Source organism: Scyliorhinus torazame, chromosome 6 (assembly GCF_047496885.1).
Source record: "Scyliorhinus torazame isolate Kashiwa2021f chromosome 6, sScyTor2.1, whole genome shotgun sequence".
Lineage (NCBI taxonomy): Eukaryota > Metazoa > Chordata > Chondrichthyes > Carcharhiniformes > Scyliorhinidae > Scyliorhinus > Scyliorhinus torazame.
Window position 1 is genome coordinate 53253733 of NC_092712.1, and position 25716 is coordinate 53279448.

Below are 25716 nucleotides of genomic sequence, written 5' to 3' on the forward strand. Positions count from 1 at the left end.
TTCGATACCTGGCGACTAAGCATTAAGACATAGATAACATAGAAAGAAAGGCAAACTCACTGATTGCCATAATTGGAACAGAACCACAGAAAAGACAGAGTAAAAGAAAAGTCAACAGTTATTGGCGACATTTGACGGGACTCGACCCAGAAGTGACCATGTCACTCTGAGAGAACCCACAAAAGTATTTGAATTAGAATCCAAATTGGCAAAGTAAAAGAAACCACAAGCGAAACCAGTATCAATCAAACCTCCAGAATTCGGAAGTGTGTAATTTGCATGCGTACTAACAAAGGGATATAAGGTAAACTCGCTACGTCTTGTTGCGTGAAACTTTCGGGAGTTGCGTAAACCGGAAAATAGCTTGAGCCGTACCCGTGATTGCACCACCGCTTTATTCCCCTTGTTCCAAATTTCCGGGAGTCAGAAGTATTTGTAGGGGTGGCCATGAGGCAATGGAATGTCTTATGCATCCACAAGAGCCCGAGGTCGCAGCGACCAATAGATCAGAACAGTGTCCCGTATGGGAAGAAGAGATTAGGAGATACCTAAATGGGAAATGAGTTTTGCGCGAATTAAGAGACAGGTCCTGGCAGCATAGGGCAGACTTGGTGGGACAGCCTGACCGAGATCCATAAAAGGAGTTTGACTAAGGTTCGTAAGCCGATGGCAATTGTGTCCTGTCTGGCACAATTGCGAGGCACAGAGGAGGTCGTGAGGACGCTCCGCAAGCAGCTAGAGGAGAAGGAGAAAAGTAGAGGAGATTTAAGTGAAAGCGAGAGATTAAATGTATAGCTCCGGGAGCAGTTAGCAGCGAAGGTCAAGGAAATGGATGATGTCAAGAGGGCACATCAATCCTGTCTTGCCCACCGTAGCAGCTTCCAAATCCAATACGATAAGGCCTACCAGGACACACAACGTGCTGTAATGGTAAGAAGAGACAAAGAATCAGGTACAGCAGTTAAATAAACAGTGCGATAATCTAAAAGCAGCCCTCTGAGCACTCCACAGTTCCACGGAACAGAGACAGAGCTCGGTGGACCATGCCAAATGCAGGCAGCAAATTGCAAGGTTGCAATCCCTGCTATCAGTTCAAAATTGGTTTAGAGACACCTTTGGCCCACAGCTAGACCAGGAAGACGGCCCCAAGTGGCAGGAACTCAGTGAAATGGCCCAACTGTACGTAAGCGAGACTGAGAATCAAAATAGAGCCCCCCAGGCCCCGAAAAGAAAAGCACCCGCACCACCGACTGCACAGGCAGCACCCAACCCAATGAACCCCATTACCACACAACGCAGGGTTACCACGGAAGGCCAACCCGATTTTGTGTACGCCACCCCATTAACGATCACCCAGCTTCGAGATGCCTGTGAGAAGATAGATACTTTCCACCCCACATCGGACCCACATCACTTTTTCGAGTTAGTGAAACAACAAACCCTCGTACGGTTTAGACGAGCCGGAACAGGTTAAGCTCATAGTTATGTGCTTAGACCCCTCAGTTAGTTCAGCCTTTCCCGACCCACAAAATGTAGGAGGAGGTAGCCTCCAAGAAATGAAAACGGCCATTTTAGACGCCATAGGAAATAACAGAGGGGATCCGGTAGACGGACTCGACCGGTGCAGGCAGAAAAAGGGAGAGCATCCAACAGCGTTTGCTGGATGCCTTTGGATCCATTTTACTGCGGTATTCGGTGAGTTACCCACGGCCATTTATTAGCAGACAATACGGCCAAATGGACCTGTACGTTGGTATCCCATGCCACAGAAGGCATGGGTCAGTTACGACCCCTCAGACCCAGCACACGTGAAGTGTGGGTTCTGAAAGGATTATACAAAGCTTGGGAACAGCCTGTACAGAAAATGACAGAGCATGAGAGAGTAGACGCCACAATGAATCCAGTAAGGATTCAAGACCCTGCATGGGTAAATGAAGGCAGAGGTACAACGCAGCACCCCAAGACACAGGAATGCTATAATTGCAGACACGAAGGACATTATGCCCGAGAATGCAATGCCCCCCCGAAGCAGCAAAGGAATCAGCACCCAAACGCCCACCCCCCAGAACCAATACCCGACCCATTCACAGGGTTAGCGCCCGACCAGATAATTCGGCCATGAGTGGCACCGATTGACGGTGTTCGGGCTCCCCAACTTAGGTCTGCGATACCCTTTGGAATAAGTCCGGAAGACCGGTCGTTGTAGGCATAGTCCGGGGACACCCCATAGAGTTCCTTTGGGACACAGGAGGGTCCCGAACCACGTTAAACTCCTCCACCATGTACCAGAAGGAGATATGGCCCACTACGGATACCATTACCCTTAGTGGCTTTACAGGTCACCTCCAGCAGGGGCACATCACAGCCCCTGTGGACGCACAGCTCGGTAATAACATTCGGTTGTTTTAGTAGACTTGCCCCAGGCAGCAGAACACATTCTAGGCATCGATTTCATGAGCACACACTACCTTTCATTCGACCCACTCAACCGATGCATATGGAAAATGGCTAGAGCTGCACGAGCCCCCGCCACGCTCTCAGTAGGCGATTATGCCCATAGAATCAGCTCAGTAGGAGAGTACTGGTTTGATCCACAAACCATTACCACAGACAAAGCGGTTAGAGAGGTCTTGAAAAGACATAAAACAGCATTTGCCCAGCACAAGCACGACTGCGGCAAAATCCCAAGTGTAGTAAACATTACAGGTCCCGATCCCAAGCCCCAGAAACAGTACGGCTTCCCCCAGCAAGCCGAGGGAGAGATAGCCAAGGTAATTCAAAGTTTATTGAATCAAGGCGTGATTCGACCCGTTGCATCAACAAATAATGCCACGATTTGGCCAGTAAGAAAACCCGATGGATCATGGCGACTGACCATCGACTACAGAAAATTGAACAAAGTGACTCCCCTAACAGCCCCCACCGTTGCCACAAGTCCCGAGACCATGTTGAGACAGGGACTCCAGTCGAAATTTTTTTCCTTATTAGATATCAGTAATGGCTTTTGGTCCATACCACTGGACAAAGCACGCCAGTATAAATTTGCGTTTACCTTCCAAGGGCAGCAGTACACGTGGACGTGCCTTCCACAAGGCTTCCACAACTCCCCCTCCATTTTTCACAGACAATTGGCAAACGGATTATCTAAATTTTCCCACCCTGAATGCCTTGTTCAGTATGTGGACGACTTGCTCCTCCAGACTGACACCAAGGAAGAGCACATCTCGCTTCTTTCTGAATTACTAGAACTCCTTACAAGGATTGGATGCAAAATTAACCCCAAGAAAGCCCAAATCCTTCAGGAAAAAGTCACATATTTAGGTACTGTCATCACGCATGGGAAGCGTGAAATAGAACTCAAACGCATTGACTCCATTGCAAATTTGCCCTTGACCCGAAACGTTACAGCACCCCAGTCATTTTTAGGACTGGTTGGATATTGTCGGAACCATATAGACGGATTCGCCACAAAAGCAGCCCCACTTTCCGAGCTACTAAAGAAACAGGCCCCATGGAAATGGCTTCCACAGCACATGGATGCGGTTTACGCATTGAAACGCGCCCTGAGCACAGCACCAGCTTTGCAAGCTCCAGATCCCCACTCCCCATACGCGATAGAGGTGGCGACCACAGACCGAACCCTTTCGGTCGTACTCCTGCAGGAAAGGCACGATCGTCTAGGACTCGTAGCCTATGCCTCACGAGTCTTCGACCTGGTGGAACAAGGATTTTCAGCCTGCGAAAGGCCCCTGTTAGCAGTTTTCTGGGCGGTACGGTACTTCTCGTACAAAACCGGACTCAACCCAGTAACCGAGCACACCCCAACACAGCTTTTATTGGACAGCAGACTAAAGGACGGCACAGTAAGCCAAATTCGAGCAGCGCGATCGACCCTACTACAGGGACGCTACATCGCTGTAAAACGGACCAAAACGCACACGTTTCTGGCCGATAATTTGAATTATGCAGGAACCCCACATGAGTGCGAGATCATAGCCCCAACGCACAGCACAGACCCCTTTGTTCCCAAGTCGGTACCAAGAAAGACAGCTTTCGGACCCCAGCCCACAGACAAAGCACTGAGAATTTATGTAGAGTCCTTGAGGGAAAAAGGATAACAGGCTGTGGAATTTATGTAGAGGAAGCGCAGGGACGCGCTTTAGAAGAGACAGCTTTAAAGTTGCCTGGACACTTAGGTTCGCAGGCAGCCGAGTTCGCGGCCATTGCTTACATTGTCCAGCACACCGATTCATTCCCGACCCCTGCAGACATACATTCGGACAGTTTGTACGTCTGCAACAGCCTAATGGAATTCCTACCCCTGTGGGAATCGAGAGGATTTATTTCCGCCAATGGAAAACCTCTACCCTCAGCCCCACTGCTCAAACATATCCTTCAGACAGCTAAAGGCAGGAAATATGGCATCATCAAAGTAAAAAGTCACCATCGTTCCTCCCCATCCAGTAATGTGAAAGCTGTCGCCGTAGCGAAGGCAGGCTCACGACATGGCCACTTTTGGCAACCCCGCGAGAGTGCCCCAGTACACGCAGTTCAGGTTTCACAGACCAACATCCAAGACCTAGCCCAGGCACAGAAAGAAGACGAAGCGTTAAAAGACATTTTAAAAGGGAACTTCCCAGCTCCCTATGAAAAGTTTAGGATTTCTTCGACGGTCCATCAGGGAATCGTTTTAAAAGATGGAATTTATGTAGTCCCCACCCAGGACAGGAATGAGAGAATTTGTAAGTTCCATGACGGACATGGACACCAAGGGATTGAATCCCACCCTTGCCCACCTCAGATTCCTCTGCTGGTGGCCTGATTTGAAAACCGACATGTCCCATTATGTCGAAATTACGTCATTAATTTATGCTCAAAACAACCCCGCTAGGTTTGTGAAAAAGCCCAGCTACGCCACACCCGCCCTGTAAATGGCCCGTGGGCAGACCTTCAATTGGATGATATTGGTGTTGTGTCTCTTCCCCCCCCCGCCCGCAGAAATGGATAGAAGTATGTGTTAGTGGTGATAGACACATTTACGAAATGGGTCGAAGCGTTTCCCTCGAGAACTAACACAGCCAAGTCCACGGCAAAGACCTTAACAGAGAAAATTTTTACGAGATGGGGACTCCCTCGCAGTATTGAGTCGGATCAAGGTTCCCACTTTATGGGAAGGGTCATGAAAATGTGTTGACGATATTTGGTATCAGGCAAAAGTGCCACATTGCCTATCACCGCAGTCCAGCGGCATTGTGGAGCGCATGAATCGGACACTAAAGGCCACACTTAGAAAAATGCTGCAGCAGCACAACACAACATGGGACACAGTGCTCCCAGTCGCACTGATGTTTATTAGAAACACAGTGTCGAGCTCAACAGGATATACCCCCCATGCCCTCATGACCGGACGATCCATGAAGGGTACCGAATTCTTATGCGGACTTGATTTGGCCAGCCCCGCAGTCACCCCCCTGGCCCATGAGAAAGCAGTCCAGCACATGGTAGAGAATATTAAAGCAGCATAGCTCGCTGCAGCTGTTCGACTAGGCGCTAAACAAAAGCAGAGTAAGGCCTGCTTTGATAAAACAGTCCACCCGACAGAGTATACAGTCGGACAGCAGGTAATGATCACCGTATACAATCCTAGCTCATTGCTCTCCCCTAAATTTGAAGGACTCATTTCAATCTCGGACAAAGTAAGCCCCTCAGTTTATAAAATCACGTATCCAAACGGAAAATCAGGATGGTTCCATGTAAATCAGCTTAAGGTTTATGGAATGCAGTGCAGCCACTCGCACCATCTCTCATTGGCGATGGCAGACAATGAGGACCCGCCCATTGACAACCCGAGTTCCCCCTCCCCCAGCAGCAGCAGCACGTCCACAGCCACAAACTTGACCACGCCCCAGAATCAAATTTCACTTGATTCGACGTATCCAAACGGAAAATCAGGATGGTTCCATGTAAATCAGCTTAAGGTTTATGGAATGCAGTGCAGCCACTCGCACCATCTCTCATTGGCGATGGCAGACAATGAGGACCCGCCCATTGACAACCCGAGTTCCCCCTCCCCCAGCAGCAGCAGCACGTCCACAGCCACAAACTTGACCACGCCCCAGAATCAAATTTCACTTGATTCGGCTGATAGCGACAGCTACTGAAGCCCCTGAGAGACCCGAATGAAGATCCCACGAACCAGGTCCCAGGCACTACAGGCCCAGAGACCCCGACCACGATACGCTCAGCCTCTTTGCCCACACCGGAACCTGACCCGCCACCCGACGATAGCGACGGCCCCCTTGCAACCTCCCTATGGAACATGAAGCACTGGCACCGTGACAATTCCTGTCGCCTGACGAGGAATGATGAAATGGACCCCACATCGGCACATGCCGTGTTAGCACGCAAACTCCATGAATGAGTTTGGCACCCGGGAGATGGTGACAACGCTGAGTCTGACTCCCACCATGGTAACCTTTTTGCAAAACTTTTTGAAATGGAATCTTGAGGTGTCCAGATGATGAGAGTCAGGCAATTTACGGTGTCCTGTACTCTGATGGAACCTGCCCGCTTTTATGTTTAGTTTTTTTAAAATGCTGTACGGTGTTGGGGGGAATGATTTTGGGGTGTATGATTTTGTGTGTCAGCCTCACGGACACTTTCTTGATACAGTTTATTCTTTCGGTCTCACACCAAATTTCTTGATGCAGTCATAATTCCTCTTCCGACGCCAAAGGCAGTTAGTGAAACAAGTTTGCCTAGAGCCCATGTAGTTACAAATTCTTACCGCTCTTGGAAGGTCACTCAGGCGGTGGAGTAATGGCACTTTTCCCCGCCCTGCCTGAGGACCCCCTATACATTTGGTCAGCCAAGCTCGGGTGGTGAAGCAACGGCACTGATCACCGCCATACCCGGAGATCCCACCCATTCTTGCCCTGCCGCGGATCATACGCACCACCCCATTCGGATATTTGTTTTCAAAACTCTTTTGTTGTTCTTTGCTAGTCCTGTGGTTTAAAGAATGCATTTTGCCACAACTTTTGCCCTTCGGTTGCTATCCCCCACATGCTATTTACATGTCAGAAACACTTGGTTGGACAAACAAGTTTGCAGAGGACAGAGAAACTGTCCGCCCACTCAGCACATCGACCACAGGCTGCGAGAGTGCTTGCACTGTGACACAAAAGTTTTTCCCCGGATGTCTTGTCTCCGCAAATGGTTGTTTTAACAAAAAACAAAATGAGGGAGTCACATACGGTGACGATTATAATGGGAAATTGACGTTAAGGAGAAACAGACAGACATACGAAATGTTAAACAGCATGATTATAACAGATACTATGCTTGCTCCCCTAGGAAGATACAAAGATACTTGACGGTGGTGGAAAGCCCGAATAAGATGAAGACGACCCTGATAATCGGCATCATGATCGTGGCTGGAACAGTCCAGTTGCGCGCGTTATCCACCTCTACCCCCCTCACCACACAAGCCCCGAACACGACTACCCAACACAACACCCCCAGCCCGGACACTACACCACACACACACCCAGTCACCGATACGCTCACATGGTGTGAGAACCTCGTCAAGTGGTATTCACTGTGCTCCACAGTGGAAGCCATATTGTACAGTGTCATTCAGACAATTAGATTGCGAAAATGGAGAAGGAGGGCCTCCCGCCCTCCAGTATACACATTTAGAGCCCCCTTCCTCGGACTCCAGCAAACCCCACACTCTTTCTGAACCTTTCTCCTTAATAAATTCCGCAGTTGTTGTTTTGTTAATGAAGTTACTTCTCTGTATGTGAATGTTAGTGATAGGAAGCAATGTGATGCTGCTGTCGGATTTGTTTTGTATTGTTAAATAGCAGCATGAGTGTAGTCTAGTTAGAGACCGTTAGAGGTTCCCCTTTAACTGAATGTTAAATGGCCCCCTAGAAATTCTTAGACATGTGTTGTTTAGGGAAAATTAGGTAAATGTTTTTGGACCCGTAGGACAGAGTAGAGCGGAACCTGTCCTTAGTTAAGGGTACCTGGCATATCAGAGAAAAAATAAGACCCAGTATTGTGATCCTTCACGCTTCGCGTTGAGGATCAAGAGGACGGAGTGTAGCCATCTGGGGTGGCCACTTCCAACTAGGTACAGAGAAACTCACAAAGCCTGGTGGGTAAAATGAACAAGCCAAGACTCAGGCAAGCTCAGAGCCTGAAATGCATATTCGTAAGCAAGAAATCCAGACAGTATCGAAACTCCGTCCAGACGGATGAGCCCAACTGAGCAGCAGTTACTCCTGCGAACCCGAGAGATCCAGAATTGAAGAGCGGCCACTGTTTTTTGACCTAAGTCGGGTGCCCGAAGTTAAGTACAGGTTGTCTTAGCTGATAGGTGTAGTTAACTAGTAGTGTTTATGTTGCATGACTAATTGTGTGTGAATAAAGTACCCTTGACTTTGAACTAACTAAAACTGTTTGGCTCTTTGATCGATAGCCGGTTGAAACTTGTGGTGGTATCCGATACCTGGCGACTAAGCATTAAGACATAGATAACAGAAAGAAAGACAAACTCACAGATTGCCATAATTGGAACAGAGCCACAGAAAAGACAGAGTAAAATAAAAGGCAACAGTTTGCTTTAGTGGGCCAATAAATAAAAACATCTGTGTTATATGAATGTTGATGTACTGTAGATATTAAGGTATGTTGAGCTCAAAACACAGTCAGTAGAACATTGAGAAAACATCCAAGGGCAAAGTAGAAGCCAGCAGTCAAGTTATTGCTTCATTATATTCCGCATTCACTGACCTTTTCAAATGCTGAACATTATCCCTTCTAGCAAAATCTAATTTGTTTCGGAAACATCAGTAATATAAAAAGAGGCATGGGGATAAGGAAAATATTAAAGCAAATATCAGTGGATAGGCATTTTGTCAATTACTTGTTTGGACCTCTCATAGAAAATCAGCATAGCTATTGACCAATCTTTTTTTTCATCAGCTATTTTTGATTTTTTAAATAAAGGAGGAAGTGAAGCTTATTTAATATTTCCAGTTCGATTGGTTACATCTCATTGTTGGTGACTGAATTTTTGATGCTGATTTTTAAACATTCCTCTTTGTAATCGCTTCTCTTCCCTTGTTGGGAAAATTGCAGTCAGCAGCCAATGCAGTGTGGCTGATTGGCAATGTGGGCTGTTTTTAACTGTTCCGATCGTTTAATGGTGTAATATCTTCTACAATAACAGACAGCAGTTTCAGACTAAGGAGATATCCTAACTTTTACTATTTCCTGCCAATGGCACGTTTTCCAGTATCCCTGGATTGGGATGAGAGATGGCATTAAACTTAATTTTTTTCCAGAACTTGCTGGTTTAATGTAAAATATGTAGTTAAAAACCCTAAAATTACAGAAATGTTATTTGTCATTGTTGAAGAAATGTTTGCTTTATAAAATCCACTTGTAAGCAGTGGACTTGCCACTGGTGTAATTAAAAACATAATTATTTTCTATGTAATCAATCTTTGCTTGCATTTAAACTATCTCACTTTTCTCCCAAAATGGTGCCTCATGGGCATTTATGTACTGTTTGCATAACATTTTACACACAGGGCAAGGATGTGATTGGCTGCCTTGTTGGGGGCAGCCTGACTTGCTGTATAATCCTTAACTTTCGAAGAACAAGCTGAATCGCTGAATTTCTTTTGCACTTCCATCATTTTAATCTAATGTTGCCTGAGAGAAACCTATTTACCGCATTCCCTCTTAAGGAACTAGAGATGATTAGGATACACCAGAACACGCCCACAGATTGCAGTACCATTTAGGAGTAGGCAGCAATTACATAGATGTTCCTATCTCAAAGTTAAACATTTAAGTTGCTATTTGTTTTAAAATCTGATTAATTTTACTTCATTAATAGTTATGTGTTCCATTTCTGCACATGACTAATCTCATCTAATTCCCCCATCCAACACCATATGGGGCTGGTTTAGCACAGGGCTAAATCGCTGGCTTTGAAAGCAGACCAAGGCAGGCCCACAGCACGGTTGAATTCCCGTACCAGTCTCCCCAAACAGGCGCTGGAATGTGACGACTGGGGGCTTTTCACAATAGCTTCATTTGAAGCCTACTTGTGACAATGAGCGATTTTCATTTCATTTAATTTCACCTGACTTCTCTGTTTCTCTCCCCAAGTGGAAACATGTCAAGTGTCACATTGTAAGCCAGTGACTTCTAAGTAACTGAGGCACCCTTCTAAAACAGGTATGGAGCACCTTGAGTATGCTTACCAGGACTCCAGTGTCAAATTTGGTGCAAAATTGGGTGAAGCTGATGTTGTGCATTCTCCAGTCAGTTTTGTTTCTCGGCTTACCATGGCCAATAGGTGAGACTGCAACATATGGTGGTAAAATTGTCCAATCGAAGTGACAGGTTTACATAGGCATTATAGGAGCGTCGATTATGTTAGCAAAGGTTAACGTAAAAAGCATGACAAGAATGTAATGAAAAGGAGACAAGTGTAAGACGGAAATGGTAACAGATGTAATAATATGTATGCTTTGCTAGTCAATCAGTTTTTTAAATAGACTAAACGGGCAAAGACTTACATTTTTTGTCATGCAAATATTCCTATGAAATTGCAAATGATTTAATTCATGTTTAAGCTTTGTAAATAAATCTTGGAAAACAGTAAACCTTGTGATATGCTGCACTCTGCCAACCAGAATTCTCTGCTAATTGCATGATGGCACGGTGCTTAGCACAGCTGCGTCACTGTGCCAGGGACCCAGATTTGATTCTGGTCTTGGGTGGGTGGCTCTGTGGAGTTTGTAGGTTCTCCCCGTGTGTGTGCGTTTCCTCCCACAGACCAAAGATGTGTAGGTTAAGACCATAAGACATAGGAGCAGAATTAGGCCATTCGGCCCATCAAGTCTGCTCCGCCATTCAATCATGGCTGATGTTTCTCATCCCCATTCGTGCCAGTGATAATTCTTGTGAACCTCTTCTGGACCCGTTCCAAGGTCAGCACATTCTTTCTTAGATACAAGGCCCAAAACTGCTCACAATACTGCAAATGGGGTCTGACCAGAGCCTTATGCAGCCTCAGAAGTACATCCCTGCTCTTGTATTCCAGCCCTTTCGACATGAATTCTAACATTGCATTTGCCTTCCTAACTGTTGACTGAACCTGCACATTAACCTTCAGAGAATCTGGAACTAGGAGTCCCAAGTCCCTTTGTGCTTATGATTTCCTAAGCCTTTTCCCATTTAAAAAATAGGTTAGGTGGGGTTGCGGGGTTCTGGAGGATAGGGCTAGGGAAGTACGCCTAGGTAGGGTGTTCTTTCAGAGAGTAGGTGCAGACTTAATGGGCCAAATGACCTTATGCACTGCAGGGATTCTATGAACTGCAATTTCTAATGTTCCCCTAATTTGAATCGTCATCAATTGGGAACAATTACAAAATTATGTGGAATGCGTAACTGGATACTGGTATTATTTTATACTTTGCATTTTAATGTACTGTTGGATGATTAGGAGTAAAAAGAATACTGTTCTTTAATCCCCGAGTGCTTGCACATTTGTTCATGCTTACAAGTATTGTGCTGTATTCGATTGGTAAATGGAACTTTCCATTAACCGCCGTTTTTGAAACATAGAAAGGTAGACTCCCTCCGGTGCAGAAGGAGGCCGATCGGCCCATTGAGTCTGCACCGATCCTCTGAAAGAGCACCCTATCTAGGCACGCTCTGTTGCCTTATCACCGTAACCTCACCTAATCTGCACATTTTTGGACTGTGGGAGTAAACCGGAGCACCCGGAGGAAACCCATGCAGACACGGGCAGTCACCCAAGGCTGGAATTGAACCCGGGTCTCTGGCGCTGTGAGGCAGCAGTGCTAACCACTGTGCCGTCGTGCATTTTGATTAACCTGCACCCCCCATTTCCTGCACATGCCAGATAATAAAGATTTTACTTGACAAGGTACCAAGGATTTTAATTTGGAATGGAGTGTTTTTTGTAGCAATGGTTTAGGGTCATCACTGTAAGGTGTCAAATAAAGGGTAAATTTTACATAAAATATTGTGATTTTGTCTGGTATACATCCAAAATTTGTTTTTTAAATAAAATTTGGCTATACCTGAAGCGTCAGTGGAATTTAAAAGCAAAAAAGGTGCAACTCTGAGTTGGATAACATTTTTATGCTTGTTGATGCATTTCTGGTCATTTATTTGCCATATTAAAAGTAATGGCTAGGATTAAGTTTGAAATAACTCTTACTTCTACATTTTAAAACATATGAAGTCCTTTATATTTTCCTTGCAGTTACCAAGGTGTATCTATCGACATCAATGCCTCAACATCTTTTACGGGTACATCTTTAGAATTATCCAAGAGTATCGGCGATAAATCTACTGAAGAGGTATTCAATTATGCAGAAAATGCAGCTCTAGAGGGTGTAGAAGATGCACAAGAAGAAATGGAAGGCTATGCTCAGGACGAATACGCTGAAGAAGGAGAAGGTGTGGAGTATGAAGACAACGACACGGAGCTTGGAGAGGACCAAATGGATTACCCAGCAGAACAGGGCGAAGAAATGTACAATGATGAAGTGTTAGACCTTGAAATCAATGACCCTCTGGATGATGAATTTCAAGTAAGTCCTTTTCTGTTGTATCATTTCAGATAACACTTCATCACCAGGATCCAGGCCGATTTTAAAACTATTTCTGTCCCAGGGGAGGTGTGAAAATTAGACCTATTATCACTTGCTGTCAGTTTCTTTATCTCCTGTCTGACAAAGTTTATGTTGACAGCTTGTTTGGAGGTAGGCAATACTCTTCTGACAGGCTTAGAGACTGCTTGGCATTATGACCTTGAGGGTTGTATCTTTGTGAAAAAGCCTGCATTGTCTGATGCAGATACACTGCCAATTGTCAAGCACAGTTAAGGTGAAAGGTTTTTTATCAGCAGATTGGATGGGATCTGATTGAGCCCTGTAAAGGTGCATAGATTACTGACCTCTTTAGAATGTTAATTTTCCAGAAATGATTGATGTTCTCTGCATCCTTTCTTTCAACACATAGCAGCTTTAAGCTGAATAAAGAGATTAACTCTTAGCTTTTGAGATGATCTCTAGTGTAGAAGCATTTATCATCATTAAGTGGGTAAAACCACAAGTCAGTGCATTTCTGAATGGGAATAGAAGCTGTTCTCTACAGTGAATCTTTATAGCATAGAAAATTATTTTCAAGAAAATGATTAAATCTGACATTTGACCAGAAAATTTAAATTCTTTCAAGTTATGTTGTCATTTCAAAACATACAAGGAAACTATGAGAAGTGATTTCAGAATTTTCCAATATCATTAGGGATTTTCAAATGATTTTAGTGACTTATTGGGGAAAGCAATGTGGTCTAATTAAGCATTGCAGTATTTTAAATAGTTTTATCTCCCCACCCAAAAACATTCTCCCCGTTCTGTGATGACTGATCAGTCCAATTTAACCTCATCTCTCGTGAATGCTCAATTCTATTTCTGCCAAGAGGTGCCCGAAGCAATGCAAGAAAATACCCTTCTGAGAGACTCATTCAAGGCTAGCAAATTCATTCTATTGGGGTCAGTGTGACTGCCTGTCGAAACTGATTTGAATTTGCGTCTCCAGGCTGTTAACATTGTAACCTCTGGTAAATCTTTTGGATGTAAAAATGGCCGCAGAAAATGGAGGTTTGCTGATGTTGTATGGAACATTTTTTTCAAAATTGGTTAAGATGTGTTGTCGGGCCATGCTGACGGAACTTCACAGTGCATTAAGCACAAATCTGTCGATATGAGCCGAGCATACAGTAGTTGGAAAAGTGAAACTGTTCAGTTTCTCAGCAGGTTTGCCTCCTGCCTTGACGACAAGAAAGGAATCTAATTGTGACTTGACATATGTTTACATTTTTCCCCCAAATTGGAAACAACCAAACCCCGCAATTCCTCCGGGCAGTAACATGTTTTTTGTAAGGCAGATTACGTAAATTGCATAACATTTTACTTCCTACAGAAATATAAATGGTGTACTGTGATAACATTGCAAGGTATTTTTCTTTTGGGCAATGATAAAGGAGTTGGAAACAGGGAGGCCATTTAGCCCTTTGAACCTGTTCTGCTATTCAGTTAGATCATAGCTGATCCCTACCTCAACCTCATTGCATCAAAGCTGACGTATACCTCTACTACATTTACCCACCTTTTTTCCAAATCCCTTAATATCCTAACCCCTTGAAGATTTATGGATACCTTTCTTGAAAATTGAAGTTGACCCAGCACCCACAGCTTTTTTAGACAGCATGTTCTGGATTTCCACGGAAAGTAAAAATGTTCTTTGTCATTTCACCCCTCAAATTCTTAGTTTAAGATTATGCCTCTTTGTTTATTCTTTCACGGGATGTAAGCATTGCTGCCAAGTATAGGACTTGTTGCTCATCCTTAATTACTCTTCCGGTGGTGTTGAGCCAATACCTTGAACCGCTGTAGTCCACCTATTAAAGGTACACCTAAAGTGCTGCGAGCAAGGGAGTTCTAGGATTTTGGAATTCTGTCCAGTGACAATGGAAGAATGTAGTTCCAAGTTTGGATGGTGTGTTGATTGGAGGAGATGGCATTCGCATGCGTTTGTTGCCCTTATCCTTCTCGGTGGTAGATATTGCAGATTGGAAGATACTGTTGAAGCAGGCTTGGCAAGTGGCTGCAGTGCATCTTGTAGATTATGCACACTGCTGTAATGTGCAGATGGTGGAGGGAGTGAATGGCTAAGGCAGTGCTAATAAAGCACGCTGCTTATTCCTGGATGGTTTTGACCTTCTTGAATGTCGGTGGAACTACACTCATCCAGGTAAGTGGAGAGTATTCCACCACACTCCTGACTTGTGCCTTGTAGATGGTGGACAGGCTTTGGGGATTCGGGAGATGAGTTACTTACTGCAGAATTCCCAGTTTCAGAGTTGCTCTTGTAGCCACAGTATTTATGTGGAAGGTCCAGTTAAGTTTCTCGGGTAATCTTCAGTATTTATGATAGGGAATTCAAAGAAAAATACAGCACAGGAACAGGCCCTTCGGCCCTCCAAGCCGAGACCGATCCTGATACCATCCTTGGCCAAAACCCTAAAGAACAAAGAACAATACAAAATATCAATGATAGTAGTGCCATTACATACCCGTCTTCTGAAATTTCCCTGAAGAAATTGTTTTTCCGTATCGACTTGAGTGAATTCATGCATCAGTTTTAATATCTTGATTAGAAAACTCATGTTTAAATATTCTCAACTTCTGTTTTATTATGGTCTCTGAACAAGAAGCCATGCATTGCTTTTACATTACAAATGAAATGATGGCATTTATTGCAAAAGGACTGGAGTATAAAAGTAGAGAAGTGTTGTTGCAATTATAGAGGGTGTTGGTGAGACCACATCTGCAGTTTTGTGTCCAGTTTTGGTCTCCTTATTTGAGGAAGGATGTGGTGGCATTGGAGGCAATCAGATGAGGTTCACCTGATTGATTCTGGGGATGAAAGGGTTGACGTATGAGGAGACTTTAAACAGTTTGGGCTTATACTCGCTTGAGTTTAGAAGGATGAGAGGGGATCTAATCAACAAGACACTAAAAGGGATTGCTAAAGTAAACATTGACCAAATGTTTCCCCCTTGTAGGGCAATCTAGAACGAGAGGTCACAGATATAGGTTGAGAGGCAGTAGATTTTGAACCGAGGTGAGGAGGAACTACTCGCTGAACCCGTTGCCCCATAGTGCGGTGGAATCTGAGTCATTAAATTACTTGAAGAAGGAGATGGGTATGTTTCTGATTTTTAAAAAAATAAAACAGGTTGAAGGGATATGGGGAACGGGTATGGAGGTAGATATGAGACCAGGTCGAGATCAGCAGAGGGCAGTAGAGCGGAGTGGCTGATTGGCTGTTGCGGGGGAAATTTGCAAACGTGCATTGTGGTCATCGTAACTTGAAGGTGTACCTGAGCAAGAGACCCTAGCTGTTCAAGTGAAGACAAGCATTCAGCAGAGGGCAGTATAGCAGAGCTGCTGATTGTCTGTTGCGGGGAAAATTTGCAGACGTGCATTGTGGTCATCGTAACTTGAAGGTATACCTGAGCAAGAGACCCTAGCTGTTCAAGTGAAGACAAGCATCCAGAAGAGGGCAGTAGAGCGGAGCTGCTGATTGGCTGTTGTGGGGGAAATTTGCATACGTGCATTGTGGTCATCCTAACTTGAAGGTGGTTTGTGGAGGAGCTGTTGTCAAGTGACACTTAAACCCGAAATACTTTTTCAGTGTTTCCCTCCCTACCCCCTCCTCTAACCAAAAAAAACAACCGCTGTAAAGATCAAGGGGAAGGCTCGAGGGCAGGTAGAAGTTGAACCGTGACGTCACAGCCTGCAGGTAAGGGATTGGCTGGTGACTGGTAAGTAGTTTTTCTTTTATTTTCCCTCCGGTGTTATCATGCGGGGCACAGAGGTTGCTGAGTGAGTGCTTGCTGAGAAGGGGAGTGAGTAATAGGTGAGCTCTTTTTCTTTTTTTATCTAGAGGGGAGGGCAGGGAAGGTAGTGCAATGTTCCTCCTGCGGCATGTTTGAGGTGAGGGACGCCGTCAGTGTCCCTGCTGATTTCATCTGTGGGAAGTGCACCCATCTCCAGCTCCTCAGAAACCGCGTTAGGGAACTGGAGCTGGAGCTGGGTGAACTTCGGATCATTCGGGAGGCAGAGGTGGTCATAGATAGAAGCTTCAGGGCTGTAGTTACTCCGAAGAATAAACATAGATGGGTGACGGTGAGAGGGGCTGGGAGGAAGCAGTCAGTACAGGGATCCCCTGTGGTCGTTCCCCTTAGTAACAAGTATACCGCTTTGGATACTGTTGGGGGGACGGTTTACCAGGGGTAAGCCATGGGGTACAGGTCTCTGGCACAGAGTCTGTCCCTGTTGCTCAGAAGGGAAGGGGAAAGAGGAGTAGATCATTAGTCATTGGAGACTCCATAGTTAGGGGGATAGATAGGAGATTCTGTGGGAACGAGAGAGACTCGCGGTTGGTGTGTTGCCTCCCAGGTGCCAGGGTGCGTGATGTCTCGGATCGTGTTTTCGGGATCCTTACGGGGAGGGGGAGCAGCCCCAAGTCATGGTCCACATAGGTGCCAATGACATAGGTAGGAATAGGGATGTAAGGCAGGAATTCAGGGAGCTAGGGTGGAAACTTAGATCTAGGACAAAGAGTTATTATCTCTGGGTTGTTACCTGTGCCACGTGCTAGCGAGGCGAGGAATAGTGAGAGAGAGGAGTTGAACACCTGGCTACAGGAATGGTGCAGAAGGGAGGGTTTCAGATTTCTGGATAGTTGGGGCTCATTCTGGGGTCGGTGGGACCTCTACAAATGGGATGGTCTACTCCTGGACCAGAGGGGTACCAATATCCTGGGGGGGAAATTTGCTAATGCTCTTCGGGAGGGTTTAAACTAGCTCAGCAGGGGCTTGGGAACCTGAATTGTAGCTCCAGTATACAGGAAGTTGAGAGTAGTGAGGCCATGAGTACGGTTTTAAAGTTGCAGGAGTGTTCCGGCAGGCAGGAAGGTGGTTTAAAGTGTGTCTTCAATGCCAGGAGCATCCGGAATAAGGTGGGTGAACGTGCGGCATCGGTTGGCACCTGGGACTTCGATGTTGTGGCCATTTCGGAGACATGGATAGAGCAGGGACAGGAATGGTTGTTGCAGGTGCCGGGGTTTAGATATTTCATTAAGCTCAGGTAAGGTGGTAAAAGAGGAGGAGGGGTGGCATTGTTAGTCAAGGACAGTATTACGGTGGCAAAAAGGACGTTTGATGAGGACTCGTCTACTGAGGTAGTATGGGCTGAGGTTAGAAACAGGAAAGGAGAGGTCACCCTGTTAGGGTTTTTCTATAGGCCTCCGAAAAGTTCCAGAGATGTAGAGGAAAGGATTGCAAAGATGATTCTGGATAGGAGCGAAAGCAACAGGGTAGTTGTTATGGGGGACTTTAACTTTCCAAATATTGACTGGAAACGCTATAGTTCGAGTACTTTAGATGGGTCCGGTTTTATCCAAAGTGTGCAGGAGGGTTTCCTGACACAGTGTGTAGCTAGGCCAACGAGAAGCGAGGCCATATTGGATTTGGTACTGGGTAATGAACCAGGACAGGTGTTAGATTTGGAGGTAGGTGTGCACTTTGGTGATAGTGACCACAATTCGATTACGTTTACTTTAGTGATGGAAAGGGATAGGTATATACCGCAGGGCAAGAGTTATATCTGGGGGAAAGGCAATTATGATGCGATGAGGCAAGACTTAGGATGCATCGGATGGAGAGGAAAACTGCAGGGCATGGGCACAATGGAAATGTGGAGTTTGTTCAAGGAACAGCTACTGCGTGTCCTTGATAAATATGTATCCACTTCCGGTTGCAGCTATGCGGAGGTAAGTCACACATTCGGCAGCTCCCGCAAAAATGGACTTTTGGGCTCATTTCAGGGCCCCAAGGGCATTTTTTCGACGTTTCCCGCTGTGGGAAGGAGAGTACAATAGTTCCCCGACAGTATATGGCTTTTACCAGGAGCGGGGCAACTAAAAAAGTGGCGGTGGACCCGAAGAAGGTGCGAGGGAAGAAGAACAAAATGGCGGCGGGCGGGGACCAGGCAGCGTGGATGCAGTGGGCGCAGGAGCAACAGGAGGTTATCCAGCGCTGCTTCAGGGAGATTAAAGCGGACCTGCTTGAGCCGATGAAAGCTTCTATCGATAAGCTGCTGGAGACACAGACGGCCCAGGGGGTGGCGATCCGCGAGGCCCGACAAAAGATCTCCGACAACGAGGACGAGATGTTAGGCCTGGCGGTAAAGGTGCTCCACAAGAAATGGCAGGAGCAGTTCGAGGAGATGGAGAATCGGTCCTGGCAGAAGAACTTGCGGATTCTGGGCCTCCTGGAGGGGCCGGATGTGGGGGCCTATGTGGTCACCATGTTGAACTCGCTGATGGGAGCGGGGTCCTTCCAGGGGCCCCTGGAGCTTGAAGGGGCCCATAGAGTGCTGACGAGGAGGCCCAAGGCTAACGAGCCTCCGCGGGCGGTGCTGGTGTGATTTCATCGGTTCGCTGATCGGGAGTGTGTGCTCAGGTGGGCCAAGAAGGAGAGGAGCAGCAGTTGGGAGAACGCGGAGGTTCCAATATACCAGGACTGGAGTGCGGAAGTGACGAAGAGGAGGGCTGGGTACAATCGAGCGAAGGCGGTGCTGCACAGGAAGGGGGTGAAGTTTGGCATGTTGCAGCCGGCGTGACTGTGGGTCACCTACAAGGACCGGCACCATTATTTTGAGTCTCCGAAGGAGGCGTGGGCCTTTGTTCAGGCCGAGAAGTTGGACACAGAATGAGGGTCGGGATGGACGTTTGGGGATTATGGTTGATATGTTACTTTTTGAGGGGCCGTCCTTTGCTCTTGTTTTTTTTTTCTGGTTCGGTGAGGGTGGTTAGGGCGGGTTGGGCACTGTTTTGGTTGGGTTGGTCGGGGGGGGCAGGGGGGGGGGCTCTTGGAGGGGGTTAAGCAAATGAAACGGGTGGATGGCCGGCAGTGAGATGGGGCCCCGTGGGGGAGGGGGAGGCTCGAGTCGGGGGCGAGGGGACTGGGCCTGTAAAAGGAGCTACGTCAGAGGTGGCGGGGCCGGGTAGGTGGAAAGCGCGGGCTTTTTCCCGCACTGATGACTGGAGGGGGTGGCGCCGGGGCAGGGAAGCGAGGGTTGGAAGGGGAGGTGGAGAGCCTGCGGATGAGGAATGGACGAGGAGGGTGTGTCACACAATGGGAGGAGTCGAAGGAGAGGCGGGAGTGGCCAGGGTCAGCAGGAGTCAGCTGATTTGCGGAAGTGCAATGGGGGGTGTAAAGCAGCTAGGAGGGGTCCTAGCCGGAGGGGTTGGGGGGGGGGGGGGGGGGGATCGAGTTGCTGCTGCTATGGTCAAGGGGGAGCTGGAGCGAGTGGAGGGGGGGGGGTCTGCTGCCGTGGGGAACGGGCCGGGCGTGGGGTGCGTAGCTGGCCGAGGAGGGTTATGGCTAGTCGGCGGGGGAGGGGGGCGGGTAGACCCCTGATCCGGCTGATTACCTGGAATGTAAGGGGACTGAACGGGCCGGTCAAGCGGGCACGCGTGTTCGCTCACCTGAAGGGGCTGAAGGCGGATGTGATCATGCTCCAGGCGACACACCTGAAGGTGGCAGACCAGGTAAGATTGAGGAAGGGGTGGGTAGGTCAGGTGTTTCATTCGGGGCTGGATGCCAAAAATCGAGGGGTGGCGATCTTGGTGGGAAAGAAGGTGTCGTTCGAGGCGTCGAGCATTGTGGCAGACGATGGCGGTAGGTACGTACTGGTAAGTGGTAAGCTGCAGGGAGAGAGGGTGGTACTGGTCAATGTGTATGCCCCGAACTGGGACGATGCGGGTTTTATGCGGCACATGTTGGGTCGGATCCCAGACTTGGAAGTGGGGGGGGCCTGATAATGGGGGAGACTTTAACACGGTGTTGGATACGGCACTGGATCGCTCCAGGTCCAGGACGGGTAGGAAGCCGGCGGCGGCTAAGGTGCTGAGGGGATTTATGGACCAAATGGGAGGGGTGGACTCTTGGAGATTTGCAAGGCCGGGTAGGGAATTTTCATTCTTCTCACATGTCCATAAGGCTTATTCCCGGATCGACTTTTTTATTTTGAGCAGGGCGCTGATAGCGAGGGTAGAGGATATCGAGTACTCGGCGATAGCCATTTCGGATCACGCCCCGCATTGGGTGGACTTAGAGCTGGTAGAGGAGAGGGACCAGCGGCCGTTGTGGCGCTTGGAGGTGGGGCTGTTGGCGGACGAGGAGGTGAGTGAGCGGGTCCGAGGAAGCATAGAGAGGTACCTGGAGGCCAACGATAACAGGGAGGTCCGAGTGGGGATTGTATGGGAGGCGCTTAAGGCGGTGGTTAGGGGAGAGCTGATCTCCATTAGGGCCCACAAGGAGAGGAGGGAGCAGAGGGAGACGGAGAGCCTGGTGGGGGAGATGGTGAGGGTAGACGGGAGGTGTGCGGAGGTGCCTGAGGAAGGACTGTTGAGGAAGAGGAGCAGCCTCCAGGCCAAATTCGACCTGTTGAGCACCAGGAAGGCGGAGGTGCAGTGGAGGAAGGCCCAGGGGGCGATTTATGAATATGGGGAAAAGGCAAACCGGATGCTGGCGCATCAGCCTCTGAAACGGGACGCAGCTAGGGAGATCGAGGGAGTTAAGGACAGGGGAGGGAGTGTGGTGCGGAGTGGGATTGGCATCAATGGGGTCTTCAGGGACTTTTATGAGGAATTGAATCGGTCCGAGCCCCCACTGGAGGAGGGAGGGATGGGCTGCTTTCTGGACCAATTGAGGTTTCCGAAGGTGGAGGAGGGACTGGTGGCGGGATTGGAGGCCCCGATTGGGCTGGAGGAGCTGGCCAAAGGGATAGGCAGCATGCAGGCGGGGAAGGCACCGGGGCCGGACGATTTCCCGGTCGAATTCTAAAAAAAATATATGGACCTGTTGGGCCCGTTGCTAGTTAGGACCTTCAATGAGGCACGGGAGGAGGGGGGATTTGCCCCCGATGATGTCCCGGGCACTGACCACCTTGATCCTGAAGCGGGACAAGGATCCCCTGCAGTGTGGGTCTTAGGGTCTTATAGGCCGATTTTGTTGCTAAACGTAGATGACGAGGTGCTGGCGAAGGTCTTAGCCACGAGGATTGTGTGCCGCAGGTCATCCATGAAGACCAGACGGGATTCGTGAAGGGGAGGCAGTTGAACGCGAATGTGCGGAGGCCGGCGAGGGAGGGGGAGGCGGATATAGTGGTGGCGATGGACGCTGAGAAAGCCTTTGAAAGGGTAGAGTGGGGGTACCTGTGGGAGGTGCAGAAGAGGTTTTGATTTGGGGAGGGGTTTGTCAGGTGGGTTGGGCTGTTGTATGAGGTCCCAATGGTGAGTGTGGCCACGAACAGGAGGAGGTCTGAGTACTTTCGGTTGCACCCCTGTCCCCACTGCTCTTCGCACTGGTGATTGAACCCCTGGCTATGGCACTGAGGGAGTCGAGGAACTGGAGGGGGTTGGTGCGCGGTGGGGAGGAGCATAGGGTGTAGCTCTATGTGGAAGACTTGCTGCTATATGTGGCGGACCCTGTGGGGGGAATGCCGGAGGTAATGAGGATCCTCAGGGAATTTGGGGATTTCTCGGGGTACAAGCTCAACATGGGGAAGAGCGAGCTGTTCGTGGTTTACCCAGGGGACCAGTAGAGGGGGATTGGCGAGCTCCCACTAAAAAAGGCGGAGAGGAGCTTCAGGTATTTGGGGGTCCAGGTGGCCAGGAGCTGGGGGGCCCTGCATAGGCTTAATTTCACAAGGCTGGTGGAGCAAATGGAGGAGGAGTTCAAGAGGTGGGACGCGTTGCCGCTGTCCTTGGCGGGTAGGATGCAGTCAGTCAAAATGACTGTGCTCCCAAGGTTTTTGTTCCTGTTCCAGTGCCTCCCTGTATTTATCCCGAAGGCCTTTTTTAGGCGGGTCAACAGGAGCATAATGGGGTTTGTGTGGGCGCGAGGGACTCCGAGGGTGTTCCTGGAGCGGAGTAGAGATAGGGGGGGCTGGCACTGCCCAACCTCTGTGGGTACTACTGTGCCGCCAATGCGACGATGGTGCGCAAGTGGGTGATGGAGGGGGCTGCATGGAAGAGGCTGGAGACGGCGTCTTGTGTGGGTACGAGTCTGGGGGCGCTGGCAGCGGCGCCGCTGCCGCTCCATCCAAGGAGGTATATCACGAGCCCGGTAATGGCGGCTGCCCTCAAAATCTGGGGGCAGTTGAAGCGGCACAGGGGGGAAGTTGGTGCCTTGGTGTGGACCCCAATGCAGGGGAACCACCGGTTCGTCCCAGGGAGAACAGATGGAGGGTTTTCGGGGTGGCACACGGCAGGGATACGAAGGTTGGGAGACCTGTTTGTGGACGGGAAGTTCGCGAGCCTGGGTGAGCTGGAGGAGAAGTATGGCCCCCCCCCCCCCGGGGAACACCTTTAGATATTTACAGGTAAGGGCGTTGCCAGGCGGCAGTTGGTGGAATTCCCGCGGCTGCTGCCACGCACGGTACAGGTCAGGGTGCTCTCGGGGGGGTGGGTGGGAGTGGGGAAGATCTCGGCAACTTACCAGGTGATGCAGGAGGAGGAGGACGCCTCGGTGGTGGAGGTGAAAGGTAAGTGGGAGGAGGAGTTGGGAGAGGAGATCAAGGAAGTGACGTATGCAGATGCCCGAGGGAGGGTGAACTCTTCCTCTTCGTGCGCGAGGCTCAGCCTCATACAGTTTAAGGTGCTGCACAGGGCACACATGACCAGGCCAAGGATGAACCGGTTCTTTGGGGGCGAGGACAGGTGTGTTAGGTGCTTGGGGAGCCCAGCGAATCACACCCATATGTTTTGGGCATGTCCAGCGCTGGAGGAATTTTGGAGGGGTGTAGCGAGGACGGTGTCGAGGCTGGTAGGATCCAGGGTCAAGCCGGGCTGGGGGCTAGCAATATTTGGGGTGGCAGAGGAGCCGGGAGTGCAGGAGGCGAAAGAGGCCGGTATTCTGGCCTTTACGTCCCTGGTAGCCCGGCGGAGGATTCTTCTTCAGTGGAAGGATGCGAGGCCCCCAAGCGTGGAATCCTGGATCAACGATATGGCGGGATTTATTAAGTTGGAGAGGGTGAAATTCGCCTTGAGATGGTCGGTACAAGGGTTCTTTAGTGGCAACCGTTCTTAGACTTCCTGGCAGAATGGTAGAGATTGGTCAATGGCAGCAGCAACTCGGGGGGGGGGGGGGGGGGGGTTTACTTTATTTTACTTTTTGTTTATTTACACTGGGTGGGGGGGGCTCTGAGGGAGTGTATATATTTGCTATGTTTGCTTTGTGTTAAGTCGGGGCGTTAATTTATTATTTATGTACAGGGGGGAGGGGGGTATGGAGGGTTGCTTCTTTGGACTGTGTTTTGTACTTAACCCTGTTGGGTTCCTTTTTCATTTTGCTACTGATATTCTGTGAAAACCTTAATAAAAATTATTTTAAAAAAAATAATAATAAATATGTACCTGTCAGGCAGGGTGGTCGAGCAAGGGAACCGTGGTTTACTAAAGATGTCGAAACACTTGTCAAGAGGAAGAAGGAGGCTTATGGAAAGATGAGACATGAAGGTTCAGTTAGGGTGCTCGAGTGTTACAAGTTAGCTAGGAAGGACCTAAAGAGAGAGCTCAGAAGAGCCAGGAGGGGACATGAGAAGTCTTTGGCAGGTAGGATCAAGGATAACCCTAAAGCTTTCTACAGATATGTCAGGAATAAAAGAATAACTAAGAGTAGGGCCAGTCAAGGACAGTAGTGGGAAGTTGTACGTGGAGTCCGAGGAGATAGGAGAGGTGCTAAATGGAATATTTTTCGTCAGTATTCACACAGGAAAAAGACAATGTTGTCGAGGAGAATACTGAGATACAGGCTGCTAGACTCGAAGGGCTTGAGGTTCATAAGGAGGAGGTGTTAGCAATTCTGGAAAGTGTGAAAATAGATAAGTCCCCTGGGCCGGATGGGATTTATCCTAGGATTGTCTGGGAAGCTAGGGAGGAGATTGCTGAGCCTTTGGCTTTGATCTTTAAGTCATCTTTGTCTACAGGAATAGTGCCAGAAGACTGAAGGATAGCAAATGTTGTCCCCTTGTTCAAGAAGGGGGAGTAGAGACAACCCCGGTAACTATAGACCAGTGAGCCTTACTTCTGTTGTGGGCAAAATCTTGGAAAGGTTTATAAGAGATAGGATGTATAATCATCTGGAAAGGAATAATTTGATTAGAGATAGTCAACACGGTTTTGTGAAGGGTAGGTCGCGCCTCACAAACCTTATTGAGTTCTTTGAGAAGGTGACCAAACAGGTGGATGAGGGTAAAGCAGTTGATGTAGTGTATATGGATTTCAGTAAAGCGTTTGATAAGGTTCCCCACGGTAGGCTACTGCAGAAAATACGGAGGCAGGGGATTCAGAGTGATTTAGCAGTTTGGATCAGCAATTGGCTAGCTGGGAGAAGACAAAGGGTGGTGGCTGATGGGAAATGTTCAGACTGGAGTCCAGTTACTAGTGGTGTACCACAAGGATCTGTTTTGGGGCCACTGCTGTTTGTTAATTTTATAAATGACCTGGAGGAGGGCGTAGAAGGATGGGTGAGTAAATTTGCAGATGACACTAAAGTCGGTGGAGTTGTGGACAGTGCGGACGGATGTTACAAGTTACAGAAGGACATAGATAAGCTGCAGCACTGGGCTGAGAGGTGGCAAATGGAATTTAATGCAGAAAAGTGTGAGGTGATTCATTTTGGAAGGAATAACAGGAAGACAGAGTACTGGGCTAATGGTAAGATTCTTGGCAGTGTGGATGAGCAGAGAGATCTCGGTGTCCATGTACATAGATCCTTGAAAGTTGCCACCCAGGTTGACAGGGTTGTTAAGAAGGCGCACGGTGTGTTAGCATTTATTGGTAGAGGGATTAAGTTTCGGAGCCATGAGGTCAAGTTGCAGCTGTACAAAACTGGTGTGGCCGCATTTGGAGTATTGCGTGCAATTCTGGTCGCCACATTATAGGAAGGATGTGGAAGCATTGGAAAGGGTGCAGAGGAGATTTACCAGAATGTTGCCTGGTATGGAGGGAAGA

At 48.2% G+C, this 25716-nt stretch overlaps 1 protein-coding gene across 2 annotated transcripts in view; it reads left to right on the forward strand.

Annotated features, from left to right (window-relative positions):
- Positions 1 to 25716, forward strand: part of rbm33a (RNA binding motif protein 33a) — a 342024-nt gene that overhangs the window by 131137 nt on the left and 185171 nt on the right. For both annotated transcript variants that reach the window (XM_072508201.1, XM_072508202.1), the window contains exon 5: positions 12323 to 12653. In XM_072508201.1, the coding sequence (XP_072364302.1) occupies positions 12323 to 12653 (331 nt within the window). The remainder of the gene's footprint in view (positions 1 to 12322; positions 12654 to 25716) is intronic.